This window comes from Phaseolus vulgaris, chromosome 5, assembly GCF_051622355.1.
Source record: "Phaseolus vulgaris cultivar YP4 chromosome 5, ASM5162235v1, whole genome shotgun sequence".
NCBI lineage: Eukaryota > Viridiplantae > Streptophyta > Magnoliopsida > Fabales > Fabaceae > Phaseolus > Phaseolus vulgaris.
In genome coordinates, this window is record NC_143502.1 from 34,678,652 (window position 1) to 34,698,917 (window position 20,266).

Genomic DNA, 20,266 nt, shown 5'->3' on the forward strand with positions numbered 1-20,266 from the left:
TGAATACACCCTTTTGAAAATATTATATCTTGTATGTAATTGATGAAAATCACCAAAAGTCATGAATCTCAAATCGAATTCTATTCAATAAATTATAAGAAATGTTTCTAATAAATTTTAAGAAATAAATAAGAGAGAGTGTTGTTACAATTCTTCTTGAATCTGACTGCTGAAATAGTAATAAAACAAACATCTTAACTTTGTTTTCAATTTATTAATTCACGATAATACAACCCAGTTCTTGTCATACAGCTTAATATTGCACATTGTCATGAAAAAAACAATAGTGTATTTGATAAACTATTTGAAGGATAATACATGAGAGAAGGAAGAAATGTCTGATACATATAAGAACTTGAAGAAACTTACATTTATTTATGGAACAGTGAAAGAAAACCTTTAACTTTCCTCTCAAGCCCTCAGTAATGAATTATAGTAAAATATGGTTAAAACAAACAATTTTTTCTTTTCTTAAAATGGTTAAACATTACTCCTTTAAGTAAAATACGAATGAATTTATGTAAAGTATGATTTGTTAGATCTAATTGATTGTTTGTTATTCAAACACAAGTTATTAAAATGCTAACTTTAGAAAAATACTGTCAAAACTTAATATGAAAGGAAATGTATCATAATTAGGGATGAACTTCTTTAGACCATAATGGGGTCATCACCCACAAACTTTTTAATGCTAATTATACATTGTACTGGTTTTTAATAGATTTTTCATGATATTTTTGAATATTCTTATAGTGATTTTTTTCTAACATAAAGTTATTTATTTTTAATTATTGTAACTCATTAAATAAGTATATAATATCACTTTAATTGAAAGGAATCTTTGATTATTTTATAGACAAATTTATTTTAAATTTTACACTTTAAGTTTTTGCTTTTGCTAACATCAATATTTATGATTTCTTTAATCATTATTTATATTTTTCATTCACTAATTGCCTTTCCATAAAATAAAGTTATTATTTTTTATCAAACAAACTCATTTTCTATGACTTTTATATTTTATTTTGCACCCGAAATATTATAATATAACTTAAACCTACAAATTTTTATTGCATGCAAATTCTTTTGTAAGATTTGATGTAATCTTAACAACAACAAAAATAATGTTTCTTAAATTTGTTTGAAAAATAATACTTCATATTGTTGTACAATTATTTTTATAAGGAATTTGAATTCGTATAATCAAAATCTTAAATTTACTTATGAATATTAAATACTATTTTTTATCAATAAAATTAATATTTTAATGTAGTCTAATAAATATAGATTTTTTAAATTAATAAGTTTTAAAAACAATATTTGTATTAATACCTTTTTATTAAAATTATTCTTATATATATATGAAAATTACTACATTTAATTTTATTTCCTCAATTTATTTTCAAATATCACATTTTTTTAAAGATTTTAATTTTTAGTTAACTATAACATGTAAAGTTTAAAACACGATTAATTACTCTTTTATCATTTACATTTTTATCTTTTACCTAATTAATTTACAGACATATATAATGCAGAAATGAAAACAATAATTAAAAAATTTAGTTATTTAAATATTAAATGACACCTAAAATAAAATAGGAAAATATATAATAAATTTAATCATTTTGATATCTCCAAAATATTTTTCCAAGATGCAGCATTTATCGGGGTCCAGCTGGTCCTGAAAATTGATTCCTTACCGTGACGTGACTGCCTATTTCTGCAAGTACAGTGAGACTTCCAACTTTTCCATTCTCAAATAAGGTCAAATTTTTGTTAGCCGAAGCATTTATATTTAACATTTTTTTTAGTATAATTATTTCTAAAAAAATATCCAATGGTTCTAAATTATTATATCATTTATGAGAAATAGTTAATTATCAAGAATTCATTATGTGTTGTCAAAGATTAAAAGGAGCATGATATATTAGAAGTACTTAATTTATTTTCTTTTAAAAGATTGGATTAATTATTAAATAAAAGCATTGAAAATGGGAATTGAAGCAAAACAGAAAGAAAGGACCTACCAACTGCCACCAATATATCCAACCCACCTTTTCATTTATTAGGATTACCTAATGCTTTAAAATGTTGCTTCACTAAACATCTAGCAACTATCAACGGTCCAGATCAAACCATCTTTAACCATCCTCAAAAACCACAGCTACCTTTTTTTCCTATAATACATACAACAATCACCCATTCAACTAACCAACAAATTGCCCTCAGAACAGAGATGGTGTGCTTCTGCTTTCTGGTGGACCAGCGGCGGGAGATGCAGCGGAGCAAGCCGGCGGCCGGGATCTGCTCCCGGTGCGGAGGCGGAGCCAGTGTCGCCGAAATGAAGACTGCCACCAGGTTCTGCCGTGTTCCTTTCTATTGGAAATCGTGGAGAGCCATTGTTTGCACTTTCTGTGGAGCCGTTCTTCGCTCTTACCAACACTGAATTCTTCATTCAACAATTCATCCATTCATATCAAACTATTATTTTCTAACACATGAGGTGCTAGTAGCAGTACTGCATTCATTCTAATTTCCAAACCTTTCTAATTATTATTATGTATTCGTTTTATTCAAGTTTGCTAGCTAGTTTCCTTGTCCATTTTTTCCTAATTAGAACTCTCTTATTTTGTATAATTCGCCTAGCTTCATAATATCATGAACAATTTCTTCTAATGCCGTGTCTAATTTGTAATTCCATCACTATGTGCGCTTAAGATTTGTAGAGGTGGAATCCAACTTAATTTGTAACAGAAGCGTGAATATTTGGTTAGGTAGCTGTGATTTTGTTAAGAGGTGCTGTCATGGAATTCATGTGAAGTGGAGTGACAGAGGAAATGTTGTTATATTAAAAATGAAATATGTTATTATAATAATTTGATTATTTATCCTATTCATTATAATACATTTAAATGGATTATGTATTTAGTTATACTTCTTCGATTTATTATGTTATGCATATCTATGGAGTAAAAAGAAAGGTAATAGGAGGGAAATAGGCTTTGATAAGAAAAAAAAGAAGAAGACGAAAGACAAACAAATAAATGAAGGAAATTAAGAGAGTAGCAGCTGGTACACTACCCTAGTTATGGCAATAGAGTCTTGAAAATAGAGTAGCAGCTACACCACAGTAGTGTGACACAGTGTTAATGCATATTTACACATGACAGGTTATAGAAGCAATAAATATGTATTTTTTTTAAAATACGGTACAGATACATTGATGATATTAAATGCTATGTTTTTATTATAAAAAAATACTTATTCCTTAAATATTGTCATTATAAATTATTAAAAAAATCAATTCACACAAGTTTTAAAAATTAAATACCTTTTTAGTTTATAGTTGAATTTAGTTATAGTCATTTAAAAACTATTAATAATTTTCTGGTATATGATATCGACAATGAGATTTAAACTTATGATATCGAGTTAAACTATTCAAAACATTTATTTAATAATAATAATTACATATATATCTAAATATATTATATTAAAAATTACATCTTAACATGATGTAACCTGTCTAGATGAATGGTATTCATCAATGAGTGATCATAAGAATGATTTATTTTTATAAATTAAATGTTAAAATACTAAGGAATAAAATCAAATTCATACATATTAACCGAAACTGAAACACATTTTATGTTAAAAATTAATAATAAATATGTTTTTTTTAAAAGTAAAACTAAATATATTTTTCATCTCACTATAATACAAAATTGATTTTCACCTTCAAACTTTTCTAAATCCTTATAATAGATAAATAATTATAATAAATCATTTTATTTGTAAAATAATTATTAATATTTTTAAATATTAAACTATATTACAAATAAGTGTATGATAAGTTTCGTATAATAATTAATCAGGAGAGAATAAATTATATCAGTGTACACATTCTTTTGTCCGCTCTAATATCTATTTATATAAAAACCTCAATTTTAACATTTAAAATTAATTCTATCAAAATTTAAATTGAGTGAACACTTTAGCCTATGAAAGTTAATTAATTTGCCTAACTTAATTAAATCAGTAAAGTTTCAACACATTATTAATTCTTATTAGATAAGAATAAGTATGTATATTTATTTGTATCCATTAGTTATTATGAAAACTTATTTTTGCTCTGTGCAGCTGTTTAAGTGCACCAATATAATAATAGGGTAAATTTTCAAGAGCATCTGGAAGACGCTTCTTATAATTGTTTCAAACAGTTATCATTGAACCTTGTTAATATGGTAATGAAAATTACTTTGAAAAATTTGAGTTGAACCCTGACTTACAAATAGAAAATGTTATTTTAGTGGTGTATCTCATGGAGAATAAGAATAAATGGGAAAAAAATAACAGAGAAAAAAATACAAGAAAAATGAAAAAAATATATAAAAAATCAGAAAGTCATATAATTAAAAAATCACAAAATAAATCTAGAAGGTCTTAATTATAAGAATTTTTAATGCTTCCATTTCAAATTTAGATTAATTAATTTTTGATAAAAAAATATTTATTTTTATCATAAAAATTAATTACATTTTTATTAAATATTAATAATATATATTGTAATTAAATTTAAATAAAAATATATATAAAATAATGAGTTGTATAGAGTTTCTTGAAGTTTTTCTATTAAAATAAAATTAGAAGTGAAGTAGTTAATGTTGATGTGAGATAATAAAATTCATATTTTATATTTTTTAGTTGAGAAAGTAACTCAACTCATGTGAGTTGGCACTATGCAATGTACTAAAAAACATAGTAATGAATTGCAGATAATTTAGTACCATGCTCACACTTGCCCTGCATTTTACAGTTCAAAATGTTGACTTTATTCACATGAATATTAAACAAATGATCCCTAATATATGACAATCATGTATGGGAAAAACACATAGTTATAGTATACATATTTTGGGTGGAATATTTGATACATATGCAACTATTTTTCTAATTTTGTTCCCTTGACCACACTGGTCAAGTTGAGGCAAGTGGATGAGAATTTCAACTTTAAATGCATATACCAACGGTGTCGAGAGCAAGACAACCATGCATGAGGTGTGAAATAGTAGTGTGGTGTAGATAACAAAGGACCACAAATTGCCATAGAAACAGTGGGTGTTGAACATGCAACAGAATAGTTAATGCAGTCATGGTTCTTTCTGGGTTCAAATCAAATGCTTTTACATCCCAGAACTAGAGGATATATGTTAAAACATAAGTGACAATACTTAATCCACAAATCAAACAATGTTTCATACATTACCAAATATATGACCTCAATTTTATACAAATTTTAACATTCTCATACAATATGTTAAGCAAACCCACAAATTCATAAACTTACAAACACAGCAGCCGTGTGGTGTAGCTTGCTGGGACGTTTTTTCTTGCTTCTTCTGTTGCATGATTCTACATTCCTTTGAAGTTTTTAGTATCCTTGTTCTGTTGTTTGATGTTTCCCTGGTGATCTTTAACTATGATCCACGTGTGGTTATATCAACATCTGGTGCATGGTTTGTATAAGGGTTGGGACATCCCTAAAATGTCCCGTTAAATTTAAATTTTATTCTTTGCTGACCAAAAAAAAAAAAAACTTACAAACACAACAAAGTAATAGAGAAAACACATGAATTGGGAACGTTAATGAAAAATAGGGTAGAACAGAGAAACGAAGAATCACATAGAAAATATTCATTGTGAAAAGAATATGAGATTATGAAGTTTCTCTCAAGTCAAACAATGAACTCTGAACTCAAAATTTAAAGTAAAACACTTCAGTACATGGTCCTAATATAACCAAACAAATATGTCTAACTAACTTCCAACAGAAAACATTCCTCAACAAAAAAAAAAGGTTCACATGTACAGTGGATCAGTTGAGAGGAAAATGAAACATGAAATGAAGCTCTAGAAGATAAACAAAAGTGGTAAACAGTCTAAACAGAAGCTTTGGTTCAGATAGAAGGTCTTCGAACCATTAGATGGTCTAACACCTCTAGACAGTCTACTACCTCCGAAACGGTCTAAGAACCTTTGAACATAGATTTTGACTGAACCAATCTTCATAAATCTCCACCTTAGTTCAGTATAAATCTTTTGAGCGATAAAACACTCAATCTTGTAAACCCATTACAGGCTTGATCACCTATCAACTGGATGATGACTATTTTACAACAAGTGTACTAAGTCAGAAGTAATAAATTGTCCCTACGGACGAATATCGAACCCACAAGGAACAATTCTAAAATCTCAAGTATAATATTCACTAAATATAAGACAATATGTAAAAATTTGTTTGAAAGGTTGTTTTTGTATGAATTTGTAAGAAATTAAATAAAAGCAATTTTAGAATCACTTTCAATAATTACATTTTTGTATTTCTTTGATATTGTTGTTTCAATTTCAATCTTGCATTTAGTTCAACTATTAACACTGAAGAATTTGTCAAGCCAATAATACCAAAGATAAATTTTCCTTCCCAATCTCTCATAACCCCTCATGCACCTGCTTTGTTTCCATGGATTGTGAATGCTCTATTACAATTAATCTTAACAAGTCCCTCAAAGGAGGTCTCCACCAAATTAATCTTGTAATAGTCTTATATTGTCCTTCTATCAAATGTTTCACATGTTAATACAAATTAATGATTCAAAGAGTTAAAAAAATTACATGACAGTTCATAGTAATAAGGTAAATAATGCACCTTTACAATGTATTTAGGGATGATTAAGGGAGATCTTGTACAAGGAGTAAATCATTTTTATACAGGAAATTGACCAAAGGGATGCAATGCCTCTTTTATAGCTCTTTTACCTAAGTGTGAAAATTTACAGAGGTTGGAGGAATATAAGCCTATCTCTCTAGTGGGTTGCATGTATAAAATTATTGCAAAATTTTGTCCTTAAGGATGAAAAATATTTTGTATAAAGTATATCTCTCACTTCGTTTGTTGAATCAAGTGTGATCAAAAGCTTTGAAGAATCCAAATCCAAGTGTTTGATGGAAGCCTGAAGTTGTTGTTGTGTTTAGGATAGGATCTGGATAGTTTATCTGTGTAATCCACTCTTTGTTGAATCTAAAGCTAAAGTGTTTTTAAATCTTTTAAGATTAAAGTGTTTTTCAAACTAAGTGAAAAACAACCTATTGTTTTGTCGAAACAACTAATTGTTTTACTCTTATGTGTTTTTGAAAAGGTTGAAAACTATTTTGGTTGGTTGACTTGCTGTCAAACCAAAACAATCGATTGTTTCGTGCTTTCAATCGATTGTTTGTTTGAAAATCCTAACAAAATTTTGTTTTGTTAGTTGAGTATGCTTTAAATGTTTTGTTAACTGAATACGCTCCTGTATTAAATGCTTTGACCAATCTTTGAAAGCTTTAAATAGTTTGTTTATGTTTTATAACAAACAAGAAAAACAGATTTAAGTTTTTCAATTGTGAGAGATTGCTTTCAAGATTTGAACATTCACTATTCAGCTTTGGTTTTCTCAAGAGAGAGTGGAATATGATTACATTTGTATTGATTTCAGTTCATTCTGTAAACAAGTGTAATTTCTTCTGAGTACTTTGTACTTTCTGGTGTTGTAAGCCAAGGAGTGTTGTGTGCTTTTGAGGTTGTCAAGATCAACATTCTTGGTGTGTGTTGTGCCAAAGGAAGTGTGTTTCTTGAAGGGTTCAAGGTCACTTCTTTGGTGGTTTTGTGTGTAATCTGTATTTGATTGCTTAGTGGATTGCCCAGTGGATTCTGGGGACTGGATGTAGCTCTTGGTTTAAGAGTGAACCAGTATAAACTGTTTGTGTATCTCTTTCTTCCCTTAAACTCATTTAAATTCAGTTGTTATTGCCTTGCTGGTATAAACAACCAATTGTTTTTCTGGTGCTTTGCTGTTTTATGCTTTATATCTTGGCTAACTGAATTTATGATTGAGTTTCATTCAAAGGATTTTGTTCTAGCTTAAAATTTTTTCGAAAACCCACTTTAAACAATTCACCCCCTCTCGTTTAAGGCCACATATTCTAACAATGTTCTTGAAAGGGAAATGGTTGTTAGATAGTTTAGTGGTAACTAATGAGATTATTGATGAAGGTAGGATAAATTAAAGGAAGATGGCAATCCTTAAGGTTGACTTTGAGAAGGCATTCGACTCATTTAGGTGGGATTTTTTGTTATATGTGATGGAAAGTCTAGATTTTTGTGAAAAATGGATTAATGGGTAAATGGGATTTTAAAGTCTTCCTTTATCTCAATGTTGGTAAAAGGAATTCAAACTAAGGAGTTCTTTCCTTTTAAGGGCCTTACACAGGGAGACCTTTTCTATACCTTATCATGGCAGAAGGTTGGGCTAGTTTGGTTAGTCAAAATTTAAAGAAGAATATATTGAATGAAATTATAGTGGGAAGGAAATGGATAAAGGTATCAGATGATACATTACTTTTTGTAGATTCAAACACAGAAAATTTTCTGGTCTTTAAAAAGCATTTTAAGATGCTTTGAATTGGCTTTAGGCTTAAAAGTCAAATTTTTTTAAAATAAAATAAGAAGAGTGAGAGTTGAACATAATGACATTCTAAGGCATGTAGAGATGATGAATTGTAATATAATGAGAATTCCTTTTACTTAGTTGGGCATGTCAATTTATGCAAACCCTAGAAAATTAGACTTGGTTTCATGTGGTAGAAAAGGTAAGGAAAATATTAGAAAGTTGGAAAGGCAAATATCTCTTTTGTGCAGGAAGAGCATGCTTACTCAATTATGCGTTCACTGTCTTTCTCCTCTTTTTTATGTCTTTTTTTAAGATGCATGTAAGGGTTGAAAGAGAGTTGATGAAAATGCAAATAATTCTTTGATGCGGTTGGGGACATGAAGGGAGAAAGATGTCCTAGGTTATACAATGTATAAACCTAAAGAATTGGGAGGCCTAGGGGAAAGAGATATTAATTTTTTTAATATAACTTTATTAGAAAAATGGAGAGGGAGGGGTTGTGGAAGGAGATAGTTGAGTCCAAGTATGGTACTTGGAGAGAAATCAATGTTAGGAATAATCCTACTAAGGAATCATGGTGGTGGAGAGACATTAGTAAGGCTACAAATGAAGTGGTGTGAGATTACTCGTTTGAGCAAAATGTAGTATGGAAAGTAGGAAAATGTGATAAGATCCAGTTTTTTAATGACAATTAGGTTGGAGGATAACCTTTATTTCAAAAGTACCTAAGGTTATATAACATCCAAACAAAAATCTACAACAATTGGTGAGGTTGTGAGAATGAATAATGGGGCTTGGGAATGGAGAAAGGGTTAGTTTGAGTGAGAAATACCACAGCTAACAAGTTTGTTGGACACTATTCAGGGCCATAATCTAAATGATGAAAAAGGGATATGTGGATATGAACTATGGAAAGGGGGAGGGGGCGGGCGAGATGGGGTATTTAGAAAATTTTGAGAGGTCCAGGCTCTGCCCTCCATTCAGCACTTTGGTACAAAATGTTGTTTGAAGGTCTGTGTGGATTGCAATAGTGTGGGGAATCTAAAACCAGAGAAACAACATAACATATAGAAGGGAAATAACAAATGTAGTTGAGATTTGTACTATAGTGAAATTAAAAACTTGGGGCTTGGGGGTGGATAACAACTAAATACACAAAACTGTAGTTTTCTTATTCAGATTGGTGTCTGAATTTTGTCATATGCTTATCATTGTTGAAATAAGTTTAAGATGTGGCAAGGTTTTAAGAACAATGTGAGTGTGTTGCCGCTTACAAAAGGTAGGTGTAGAAATGCACCACATTATGCCAAAGATTATCTTATAGGTATCCAGTTTTGACCTCTTATCACCAAAATGCATAGGGCATAGATTAACAGAAATGAAAGGGTAATTTATGTTGCTTTGAATACTGATGGCTACAATAGATTAACAGAAATGAAAGGGTAATTTATGTTGCTTTGAATACTGATGGCTACAATAGACCTTGAAAATCTTGTCTTAGGTTCTTTGTAGTAACCAACATTCTAATATCTATTGCTTTCATTGTAGATGATTTTTATCCTTTTGTGTGATAGGTCCATATGTATTGTTTGATATAATATGTTTGGACAATGTATTATTAGAGGTTGTTTGTCTTTAAAGAATATATGTTGCATATGGTACTTTGATAACTAATTTTATGTAAATAGTTTGGACCTCTTCTTATAATGGGTTAAAACACCACTTTTGTACTTTATGTTTAATATTATTTTTTGTTTATTAAAAAAATATTATTCTATATTTACATATAATTGATTATTTTATACAAGTCTTATCATCACTTGTTGGTGATGTCTCCTTAAACTCATTAACACAATACAAAGAGATGATATTTTTTCAATTTCAGAGAATTTTTATACTGAAAAAAAAATTCAAAAGTAGTGTGAAGTATAAATAAGTTTGAATTTTAAGTGAACACCAAAGTTTCAAAATCTTTTTTAGAATTTGATTTTTATTTTTATTTTTTGAGAGATGTATCTAGTTTGAGAATAAAGTGAAATTATATTTTTTTTTAAGGAAATTTTTGGTTATATCTTTATAATTCTTTAAACAAAAACAATAAAAAACCTGTAGGAAAAAAATAAAATATTCCTTTCCTGAAATAAAGAAATGTCATCCTTTTCAATGTTAAAAAGGAAATAGTTATATTTTATAGCCGTCCCTATTTTTAAACATAACACAACTAAACAAAATTATATTTCATCTTTTGAGAAAAAATATTTAAATTGTTTATTAATCACTTTAATTTTATAAAATTACTTTAAATTAAAGATGGTTAAATAAATAATAAAATCTTAATAACTTTTCAAGATATTTCCAATTTTTTAAATCAATTAAATTTTTTATTTTACAATATTGTTATTATTTAAGTGGCAGTGATAAACCATGATATTAGTTTAAACTAAACAAATGAGTAGGTTGAATTATTTGTGAAATTTGAAGATAAGATTAAAGAATGAAATATTGAAATAAAATTGTTCCAAGCTCAAGCCCTTTTTCGTGAAGGAAATACGTGTGCTGATAAGTTGGCTAATTTAGGATTTATTCATAGAGAATTTTTTCATTGGTATAATAGACTACCATCTAGTTTGTTCTTAAAATTCTTTATGAATAGATATAGTTTACCTATGTATCGTTTTTGTTAACATATATGGGTTTTGGTCTAATACTCCCATATTTTTGTATTTTCTTTCTTTTTTTCTTTTTCTTAATAATATTTTTTTTTCATGTGATGACAAATGATTGTTGTTACTTGAGATGTCAAGTTGCCCAGTGATGCCTAACATGAAAGTTTTTATTTAAAAAAAAAAGTTGTTCTGAGCTCAAGTCCTTTGAGATAGCCTCCCTATGATCAATCACTGCATCCGAGTTATTGTCTGCTTTAGAGTTTTTGAGCTCCGTCACGTTTTGTCCTTAAAAGACACTTCGGTGGATTAAGTGAGAAAGGTGTATTTAAACTACCCTTAACATCGACTCTTAAACGATCATTGACCTCATAAACGATGTGAAACTATATATTAACAGTATCAAAACAAAAGTAACTAAGTTCAAAAGAGTAGAGTTAGCCAAAAATGATTTCTCATAAATGTAGAACATATGAAACTGCATATTTCATATACACTACAAGAAAATCATAAAATAAAAACTAATTTTAGAGACAAAAAATAAGTAGTTGCTATAGTGACTAAATTAAAGACTATTTTGGAGACTAAAAAATTTTTTGGTTTCTAAATTAGTTTCTATTATTGTTAAATGGTTTTAAATTGGTATCTAATTAGCTACCTAGGTTTTTGCTACAAAATTTAGAATCTAAATAATTGGTAGTTAAAACTTTGGTAGCTAATTAGATACCAATTTAGAAACTATTTAACAATAATAGAAACTAATTTAAAAACCAAAGCTTTTTAGTTTTTAAAATGATCTCTAATTTAGTCACTATAACAACTAATTATTTTTAATCTTAAAATTGGTTTTTTATGATTTTCTTGTAGGGATATTGGAGAATAATGAAAGAGTTTGGTAACAAAATTTCAAATCATATCTTACCTAATCAAATTCAATTTAGTCATATATAATTATAACTGATTCAATTATATTTAATCAATTATTTTTATCAATTTATTTTTGTATCTAATCAAATTCAATTTCACTAATAATAAATATAATAATATGGGAATCACATTTAAGATATTCAAGTTATATATCTCATCTAATCAAAGATAATAAAAATAAAATAAATTCTATTTAATACGGTGATTACGGGTCTTCTAGCTTATAGTTTTAATTTGTATAAATGGCCTATTTCTCTTCTTAAGCAAGTTGAGCAGTGGTGTCGAAATTTTATCTGGACTGGCGATATTCTGAAAAAAGGTATATCTTGGACTGTTGGTACAGGTTCTTTTATTAATTTCTGGAATGATAAATGGTGTGCTCCTACTTCTTTACAGTAGATGTCTCAGTTTTGGACAGGTGGTGATTGGAATATTCCATTGTCTTTACAGTAGATGTCTCATCTTTTTAGTCATATCATATCATGGTTAGGGCGGATCAGGATATTCCTAATTGGATTCTAGATGAGTCTGGTCGTCTCACTCTTAAATCAGCTAGGACTTTTTTCTCGGAACCAGGGGTTTCCTGTGGTTGGGGTAAATTTATTTGGTCTTCATATATTCCGCCTTCCAAAACTCTTGTCCTTTGAAAAGCACGAGGAATCTATTCAACATTTATTTTTTGAATGTGCTAATGCTTTGCGTATTTGGAATTGGGTTCGACACATTTTTCCTACTTATGATTTCTCTAATAAGGATGATCTTCTTTCTTTTATTAAGAGTGATGGTAGTCCGTTGGTTAAATTGGTTAAGCTAGTTGTGATAACTTTTTCTATTTTGATGATATGGCGTATGAGGAATTATGCTCGCTTTCAGGATAAGATTGAGGTTTTTATGGCTATTTTGGTTATTAAAGATTTAACTTGTCTAGTGGGTAATTCGTCTAAAGCTTCAATGAAAAATGATATGTTCGATTTCAATGTGCTCAAGTTTGTTGGTATTAACACTCGTACTGATAAAGTTCTACGTCCTCTTCCTGTTAGATGAGAGTTCCCTTCACCAGTGATATGATTCCAATAACATGATGGAGATATAATATGAACATGTTATGGATTCAACAAGAGTTGGAATATGATTAGGCACTTTTTAAGAATTGGATCAATGTTCTTAAACATTCAAGAACTTACCAGAACACAAAAACCAAGCCAAACTCACATAGAAACTCATTTTGAACAACAAACCCATGGATAGAAACTCAAGAACACAACATATAACATTTATACCCATGCAAGATGTGACCAAAAAAGCAAGAACAACCAATTTGCACCGATTAAAATTGAATATAAGTGCAGCAAATGAAAGAGGACATCATAAGGAAGAGATTGCACCGATTGAAAGTAAAAACAAACAAGTAGAACAAAAATGGGTAATTTGGAATGAAGGGAAAATGGACTTATGTGGATGAAGTTCTTGGAATGTGCACGCCACTTGAAGGATGGTTGGCTTCAAGATGAATGTTGTTGTCGCCACTTGAGAGTCCAAGAATTCACTTAAGATAAGACTAGAAGAGAAGAAGACACAAGTCTCTCTCACTTACTCACCAATTTGGTAGAGGTTCTTTACTCTCAAAATCAATCTTATTATTTCAAAGACCTAAGCACCCCTTTTATAATAGAGAGGGTTGGTCACAAAGTACAAGAGAAGCTTACAAGAGAAGCTTTTGAAAGGTCACCTTTTAACTCCTTCTATTCTAGCACCTAAAGGAGTGTGAAGAGACAACTTTCTAGATTTTTCCTAAAACTAGCGCCTAAAGTGCTATACAATGGAGGTGTCTTTAAGGTTTCCCTCTTTAGCACATCTTAAAGCTATTTTATATTATTTACAAATTTATACAAAAGAAACTATAAAGAGAGATATTAATTGGAGCCCATTCTTGAATGCTTGTAGTCTTCTTGTTGGCTTTAGGCTTGGTCCTCTCTTTATTTAATTCTTCTTTAATTTTTTAGAAGACTAGAAGGAAGAACTTTAAATGTTTGGGTGGATGGCCTCTTCTTCCATTAGTGAAATCCTCTCTTACTTGATCTCCATGAACCAGGCTGGGTTAAAATTAACACTGATAGGGCTGCTAGGGGTTATCCAGGTCTTGCCGCTTGTGGAAGTATTTTCCGTGGGAGTATGGGGGAGTTTATTGGAGCTTTCTCTGCGTTTCTTGACGTTCAGACTGCTTTGGTTGCTGAATTTTATGGAGTTATATACTTTGGAGGAAGCTCAAAAGTTGGGTCTTACTAATGTCTGGCTGGAATGTGACTCTGCATTGGTTTGTGTTGTGTTTACTGCTAGGACAAATGTTCCTTGGATGCTTCGTAATCGATGGAATACTTGTCTTAATTACTGTGGAAAAATCAGGTTTAGGGTTACTCATATTTTTCGTGAAGGGAATGCATGTGCTGATAAGTTGACTAATTTATGATTTATTTATAAAGAATCCTTTCATTGGTATAATAGACTTTCATCTAGTCTGTTCTTAGAATTCTTTATCAATAGGTATAGTCTACCTATGTATCGTTTTTGTTAACATATGAGTTTTGGTCTAGTCCCTCCATATTTTTGTATTTTCTTTCTTTTTCTTTTTTTAATAATACTTTTTCATGTGATGGCAAATGATTGTTGTTACTTGAAGTGGCAGCCTAGCTGAGATGTCAAGTAGCATAATGATGCCTAACATAAAAGCTTTTTATATATAAAAAAAATATATTTAATAATTATTCCAACTAATCAAGTCGTAAGATAGTCAAAGTTTAATGATTATTTTTTTTCTAAAGCATAATATACTATAAAGAAGTGTTAGGTGGATATTTATTGTGCGGATAACATACTGGACATTGTTTAAATGAGGACGGTTATATCTAAAAGTAGAAAATCTTAAACAAAAGCGGTTATTAATCTTACAATAGATTAATAATTAATTATCAAAAAATTATTAATAAAAAATATATTCTTTTGTTAAATATACTAGTAATGTTGAAGATGTGAGCGATAGTGCAATATTTGCTATGATCTTTGAAAAAGGTTATTAAATTTTGAAATGTTTTTCATTATGGGGTTAATTTTTTTTGTTGATTTATACCCCAAGTCAAATTAAAGCTAGGTTAAGTTTTGAATATTTCTAATTTTTCTGTGTATGATATTCATAATGAGATTTAAAGTTATGATATTTATTACTTTCTTTTTTAATTAGTAGAGCTTTTATCTTTTGAATTATGGTTAGCTTTTGATAATTATGTAATTAAAATTGAGGAATCAAGAAAGACAAAGAAAAATAACAAAAGATAAACGAGAAAAAGAGGATAAAAACAGGTAACAAACAGACAATGAGAATAATATAATAGGATAGGGCTCACCTATCCTTTCATTTCATTTCTCAACTTCATAACTTTTTTTGAGTGATGATATTTCATTTCAGTTCTCAACTTCATAACTTTTTTAGTGATGATATCTTGATTAGAGTGCACTAAATTACAATCGAGAAACAATTTATTGATGAAATTGAACAATTTCAAGATGATACTCTTCTCGAACGGAGTTGGAACTAAAAGAACGACCATCTTTCTTTTTGGTCGGTTTGTCTCTCCTCCCTTCTTCTCGAAAGAGTCTCCGCACTCTCCTATCACTTTTTCACTTTTCGTCTTCGTGAACTCCAAACTCAAATGGTATCTGCAAAAGGCATTTTGATGCTCAAGTGAGATCTCGGTATTCAGTACTATTAGTACTGATTGATGACGTACCTAGTTCTCAAAATTTGTACCTATTTATAGGGTTATCATGGACTCTGTTATTGGACCAGATTAAAATTTTGAATTATGATTAAAAGTGTATTATCTAATGTTTGACTACTTATTACTTTTGTTAATATTCTATTTAGATGTAATAAATTTGGTTGCATCAGTCGGTCCTAACCGGATGTTGAGGCGTCCAACTATCGTATGGATCCGACCAGTACACATATTAACCAAATCAGAGTTATAATTTGATACTTTTTAATTTGCAGTTTTCAAAATAACATTTTTTTCATTTTTTTTCGTTCGCTATACAAAAATCTGGCCAAACAGTACTTTAATAATGCCAAAATCAATTCTGCTCGTGTTCCACGGCAAGCCTGATATCCGCTTTGGTTTAGTATATTTTGAAAACAAATGAAAAAAAATCAAGGATGAACAATTGCCTGAAAAATTCATCCATTTTTATAGAAACACCAATTCAACTTGGACTAATGAAGGAAATGCACTAGCCGCTAGTGCATGAGAAATTAACTTTCCCTGGGGAGAATAATTTTATATGCCAAAAAACAGGATTGAATGACCTCAAATTCTGTTTTCAAACAACTTCAAGTAACTTGCAATTATTTGATCCTGTGAAAAGTCTGTGTAGTATCCCCTTCCCACTGAAATACCTTCTTCCCTTGCTAGGCTCTCAGCTTCTTCTTGTACTCTTTCACCACCAACTTTATTTGGATCCAACAAATTACAGGCTACCTCGACGACACCTTCACCATGTGCAAGTGCCATGGTCTGTACAGAGGGAAGTCCACCACCTCTTCCACTAAGCCGTTTTGCAATTCTCCGAGCAGCATTAATATCAGATGACAATAGAGGGATATTGTAGTTATCAACCCAATTGGTGGCTCCAATGACAGCAACACCTTTTGCTGGTGTAACTTGAGAGGGACCACTATCAGGATTCAGTGGTAAAGAGTCTGATTTTAGCCCCCCAATCCACTGGTTTTCGCTAGAATTTGGCTTAAAATAACCAAATACTCTTCTGATTGAATCAAGTGTCCTCCCCTCTTCATGAGCTGCTCCATATAGATATGTGGGAACTGCATTTAACGGCCATTGACATGCAAACATATAAATTTAAAAAGATGATTGGAAGTTCTATAGTCACCTTATCAGCATGTAAATTAGTACTTATCAAACTAATCGTACAACCAAGGAAACATCAAAACAAAATGAAACTTGGGAGCTAAGAAGAGTTAACCATGAAGGCATGATTCTTAAGAAACACTAAAACAGAATGGGGTTCAGGAAGCTTATTTCTGCATAAAACCGAAGAGGTTATTTGATTTTCCCATGTATAGAAATCTTGAAGATTAACTCTATGCTAAAGTTGGTTATCCCAATATTCGGCACAGCCTGAAAAGCGCACCAATTTAGTAAAGAAATATCTTTGAGAAATGTTTGGATGTCTAAAGTGATAGCAGAAGTCTAGAGCTGATAAGCTACCAGAACCCGGCACATATGGCGTTTGAGGTGTGGTGGACTTTTATATATTTTGGGCAAAGTTTCTTTATGCAAAAATATAACTGCTGGTGAGTTCTTCAATAGTGAGTTAGACCCTACAACCTACCATTCAGTGCGTGAATCAATTGATTCATAGTTAATCAATCTAGTTTAATCAGTCTCTCAAATTCGAGTGAATTTGCTTCTCTTCTGCTATAATTGTTTTAGTTCCTGTTAAGGATTTTCAATGTGTTCATTCTTTTTTCTTTTTTATATCTGTTGCACGTTATTTCTTGCACTCTAAATTAAGTAAATGTTGTTCAACATCTAACATAATCCTCTTAAGCATCTACACATTACCTTTTAATCTTTTAAAATGCCAGTAGTGTATACAAACAAACTTCTGATTCAGCATAACACAAGGTAATCAAAATTGAAGACCCTCAACCCATACATTATACGCTACTAACCTTGAAGATTAGAACCCATGTCCATGGCTAAACACCTAGCAGTGGTAGCTGCTTGATCCAAGGAAGCATCAAGCAAGGGGTGAAAACAAATGTGGTCCACAACACCAAGTCGAGGATGAGTCCCAGAGTGCACCTCAAAGTCAATGGTGTCAAAGGAAGCCTTCACCATTGCCAACACAGCATTTGCCAGGTGAGATGGCCCTGAAAGATCCAATTCAGAGACAAGAGTGTAGCCAACTCTGTTGTAGGCCACATCCTCGAACTTGTTGATTATGGGAGCCAAAGGGAAAAGCTTCGAAGCTCCTTCTATTGATTCCAATGCAATTCTGTTCCTGCTCTCTGATATGTACACCTTGCAGCAACCCACAATGGACTTCAACATGTTTCTTCACAATCAACATTCATCACTTACGTGGTGTGAGTGAGTGAGTGAAACGGCAAAAATCACTTACCTTAAAACATGTTCCCACAATCCATTTTCGACCACAAGCCCAATAACAAAAACAAAACCTTATCTCAAATATTTTTTAAACATGAGTTAAGAGATTGAAGATTAAAGACACGTATAGAAGGTAATTTTGGTGGATATGTTAATCCCCCGCACAGAAAATGCCAAAATCCGTGAGAGTTACAAGATGGTACACCCAAATGGCATTTGATTGAGATTTAGTGTTTTACTGATCAAAAAAGTTAGATATCATGAAAGGGAAGCGTAAAAAACAAGGAGAAATGCACTAACAAAAACAAAAAGTTAAAATACCCGTTTTCAGTTCAAGTCTGGAACCAAACAAAGGAACATCGAGTTTCAGTTCTCCGTATTATTAACCAAAGAAATGAAGAATTTTCACTTTTCTTTCGGCCATTTTAAAACCAAATAAATGTTTGTTCTTGTAGAATTTGGGAGCAAGTGGCTGTGGACTAATAATAACAGAAAAGGAGATTTCTTTTTGCAGCTCCATGGTTTCTTTCTGCACTTCTATGATGCTTAAAAGACAAAAACACCCTTAGTCTCTGTCGTATTCTTCTACTTCATCTTTACTAGTCATTTCACGCTCCTCATCCCTTTGATAGTGTATTCATCTGGTTCTACATTTTTTTACCTGTAACACTTTTTCCACTTAAAAAATTCCAACATATCACATTGCATTTTGGTATTTTCGGTCCTCAAAATATGGAAGCTTTTTTTTCTTGCCAAATAACTTCTGGACTGAAAATACTTCCAAATTAAACAATTCAAAAACTTTATTTAATGAAAAGATTACTTGTATTTTACAATTTCAAAATTATTTTTTATGCAAAAAAAATACCTATGTATGGTGTTAAACGGAAGTAAACGCTTATTTTCAATTAATTTGTAAGATACTCTTGGATTACACAATCTAGAAAAAAAATTATGAAACAATGACTTGTTAACCATAATATAAGTGTGTAAGTGACTCATACAATATACACTTGCTACACTTGCAATGTACTCTTAGATACAATGATAATATCATATGTTTCCCTTTTCTCTCTCTTTGTATTCTCATGCATTACGCTCTTCACAACATGGTATCATGAGTCATTTTTTTCTCCTCCATCATGACTGCCTCCTTCTACTCTTCTTCATCTTCTACGCCTTCTTCTTCTTTCTCTTTACCTCTGGCCATGCCTTCTATTCATCCGTTCACAACACCCATCACCCTTAAACTAGATGAAGATAATTATCTTCTCTGGAAACATCAGGTGTTTGCCTCCATTCGCGGGCTAAAACTGGTTCGTTTTCTTGAAGGCACTAGTGTTCCATCAAGAACCACTTCATCCACCGTTGATGCAAGTCCCCAACTCTCTGAAGATTTCTTACACTATCAACAGCATGATCAACTCATCATAGCTTGGTTACTTGCCTCGATGATTATGCCAATTCTTACAAATGTAGTGGGTCTTGATACAACTGCAGATATTTGGCACCGTCTTGAAACCTAGTTTTCATCCCATACAAGAGCCAAGGTTTAGAAACTTAAGTTGCAGTTAAAGGATCATCCCGCACTGATCCTTATATGATCACTGAAATTGAGGCTATTCTATTTGCCCAAGAAGAACGCTTCATCAGGTATAAACTTTATCAATCAAGTTTATTTCAAGCTAATATCACTTTTGCCTCTTCTCCACATCATTCACAGTCCCGCCCTACCTTTCCAAACTCATCCTGTGGTGGTCGTGGTTATAATCCCTCATCAAAATATAATCGTTTCAATCACGACAAATCCAGACCTTCACATTACAATTCTTGGAACTCTACTACGTTTTCTTCATGGAAAAGAAACAACATATGGTGCCAAATATGCTCGAAACTTGGACACATTGTTCTTCATTGTTGGAACTGGTATGATTGTAATACACCACCAACCTTTTCTGCAAACACATCTCATTTGTCTACACCTCCGAGTGATGATTGTTCC

The 20,266-nt window shown here is 30.9% G+C and overlaps 2 protein-coding genes across 4 annotated transcripts; one reads left to right on the forward strand and one right to left on the reverse strand.

The window, feature by feature from the left end:
- Window positions 1-2,188: 2,188 nt before the first annotated feature.
- LOC137834497 (uncharacterized) lies at window positions 2,189-2,679 on the forward strand. Its single transcript, XM_068642530.2, has one exon. The coding sequence runs from the start codon at window positions 2,240-2,242 to the stop codon at window positions 2,447-2,449; it is 210 nt and encodes a 69-aa protein (XP_068498631.1). The 5' UTR covers window positions 2,189-2,239; the 3' UTR covers window positions 2,450-2,679.
- Window positions 2,680-16,270: 13,591 nt separating this feature from the next.
- LOC137835486 (folic acid binding / transferase) lies at window positions 16,271-18,724 on the reverse strand. 3 transcript variants are annotated; one of them, XM_090302457.1, is made up of 3 exons: window positions 18,586-18,724; window positions 17,826-18,177; window positions 16,271-16,952 (listed from the first exon to the last, which is right to left on the reverse strand). In XM_090302457.1, exons 2-3 carry the CDS (start codon window positions 17,992-17,994, stop codon window positions 16,438-16,440), a joined length of 684 nt encoding a protein of 227 aa, XP_090158583.1. In that variant the 5' UTR covers window positions 17,995-18,177; window positions 18,586-18,724; the 3' UTR covers window positions 16,271-16,437. The 3 variants fall into 3 exon arrangements, with proteins under 3 accessions (XP_090158583.1, XP_068500116.1, XP_090158584.1); XM_068644015.2 differs by having other exon boundaries at window positions 17,826-18,211; XM_090302458.1 differs by lacking the exon at window positions 18,586-18,724 and adding an exon at window positions 18,278-18,410.
- Window positions 18,725-20,266: the final 1,542 nt, after the last annotated feature.

What these genes read in the sequence shown, in the direction of transcription:
- LOC137834497 (XM_068642530.2), top strand. Translation starts at nt 2,240, where the DNA reads ATGGTGTGCTTCTGCTTTCTGGTGGACCAGCGGCGGGAGATGCAGCGG.
- LOC137835486 (XM_068644015.2), bottom strand. Translation starts at nt 18,207, where the DNA reads ATGTTGAAGTCCATTGTGGGTTGCTGCAAGGTGTACATATCAGAGAGC. An exon ending in CATGGGTTCTAATCTTCAAG is followed by an intron (nt 16,953 to 17,825) that starts GTTAGTAGCGTA and finishes CGTTAAATGCAG; the next exon opens with TTCCCACATATCTATATGGA.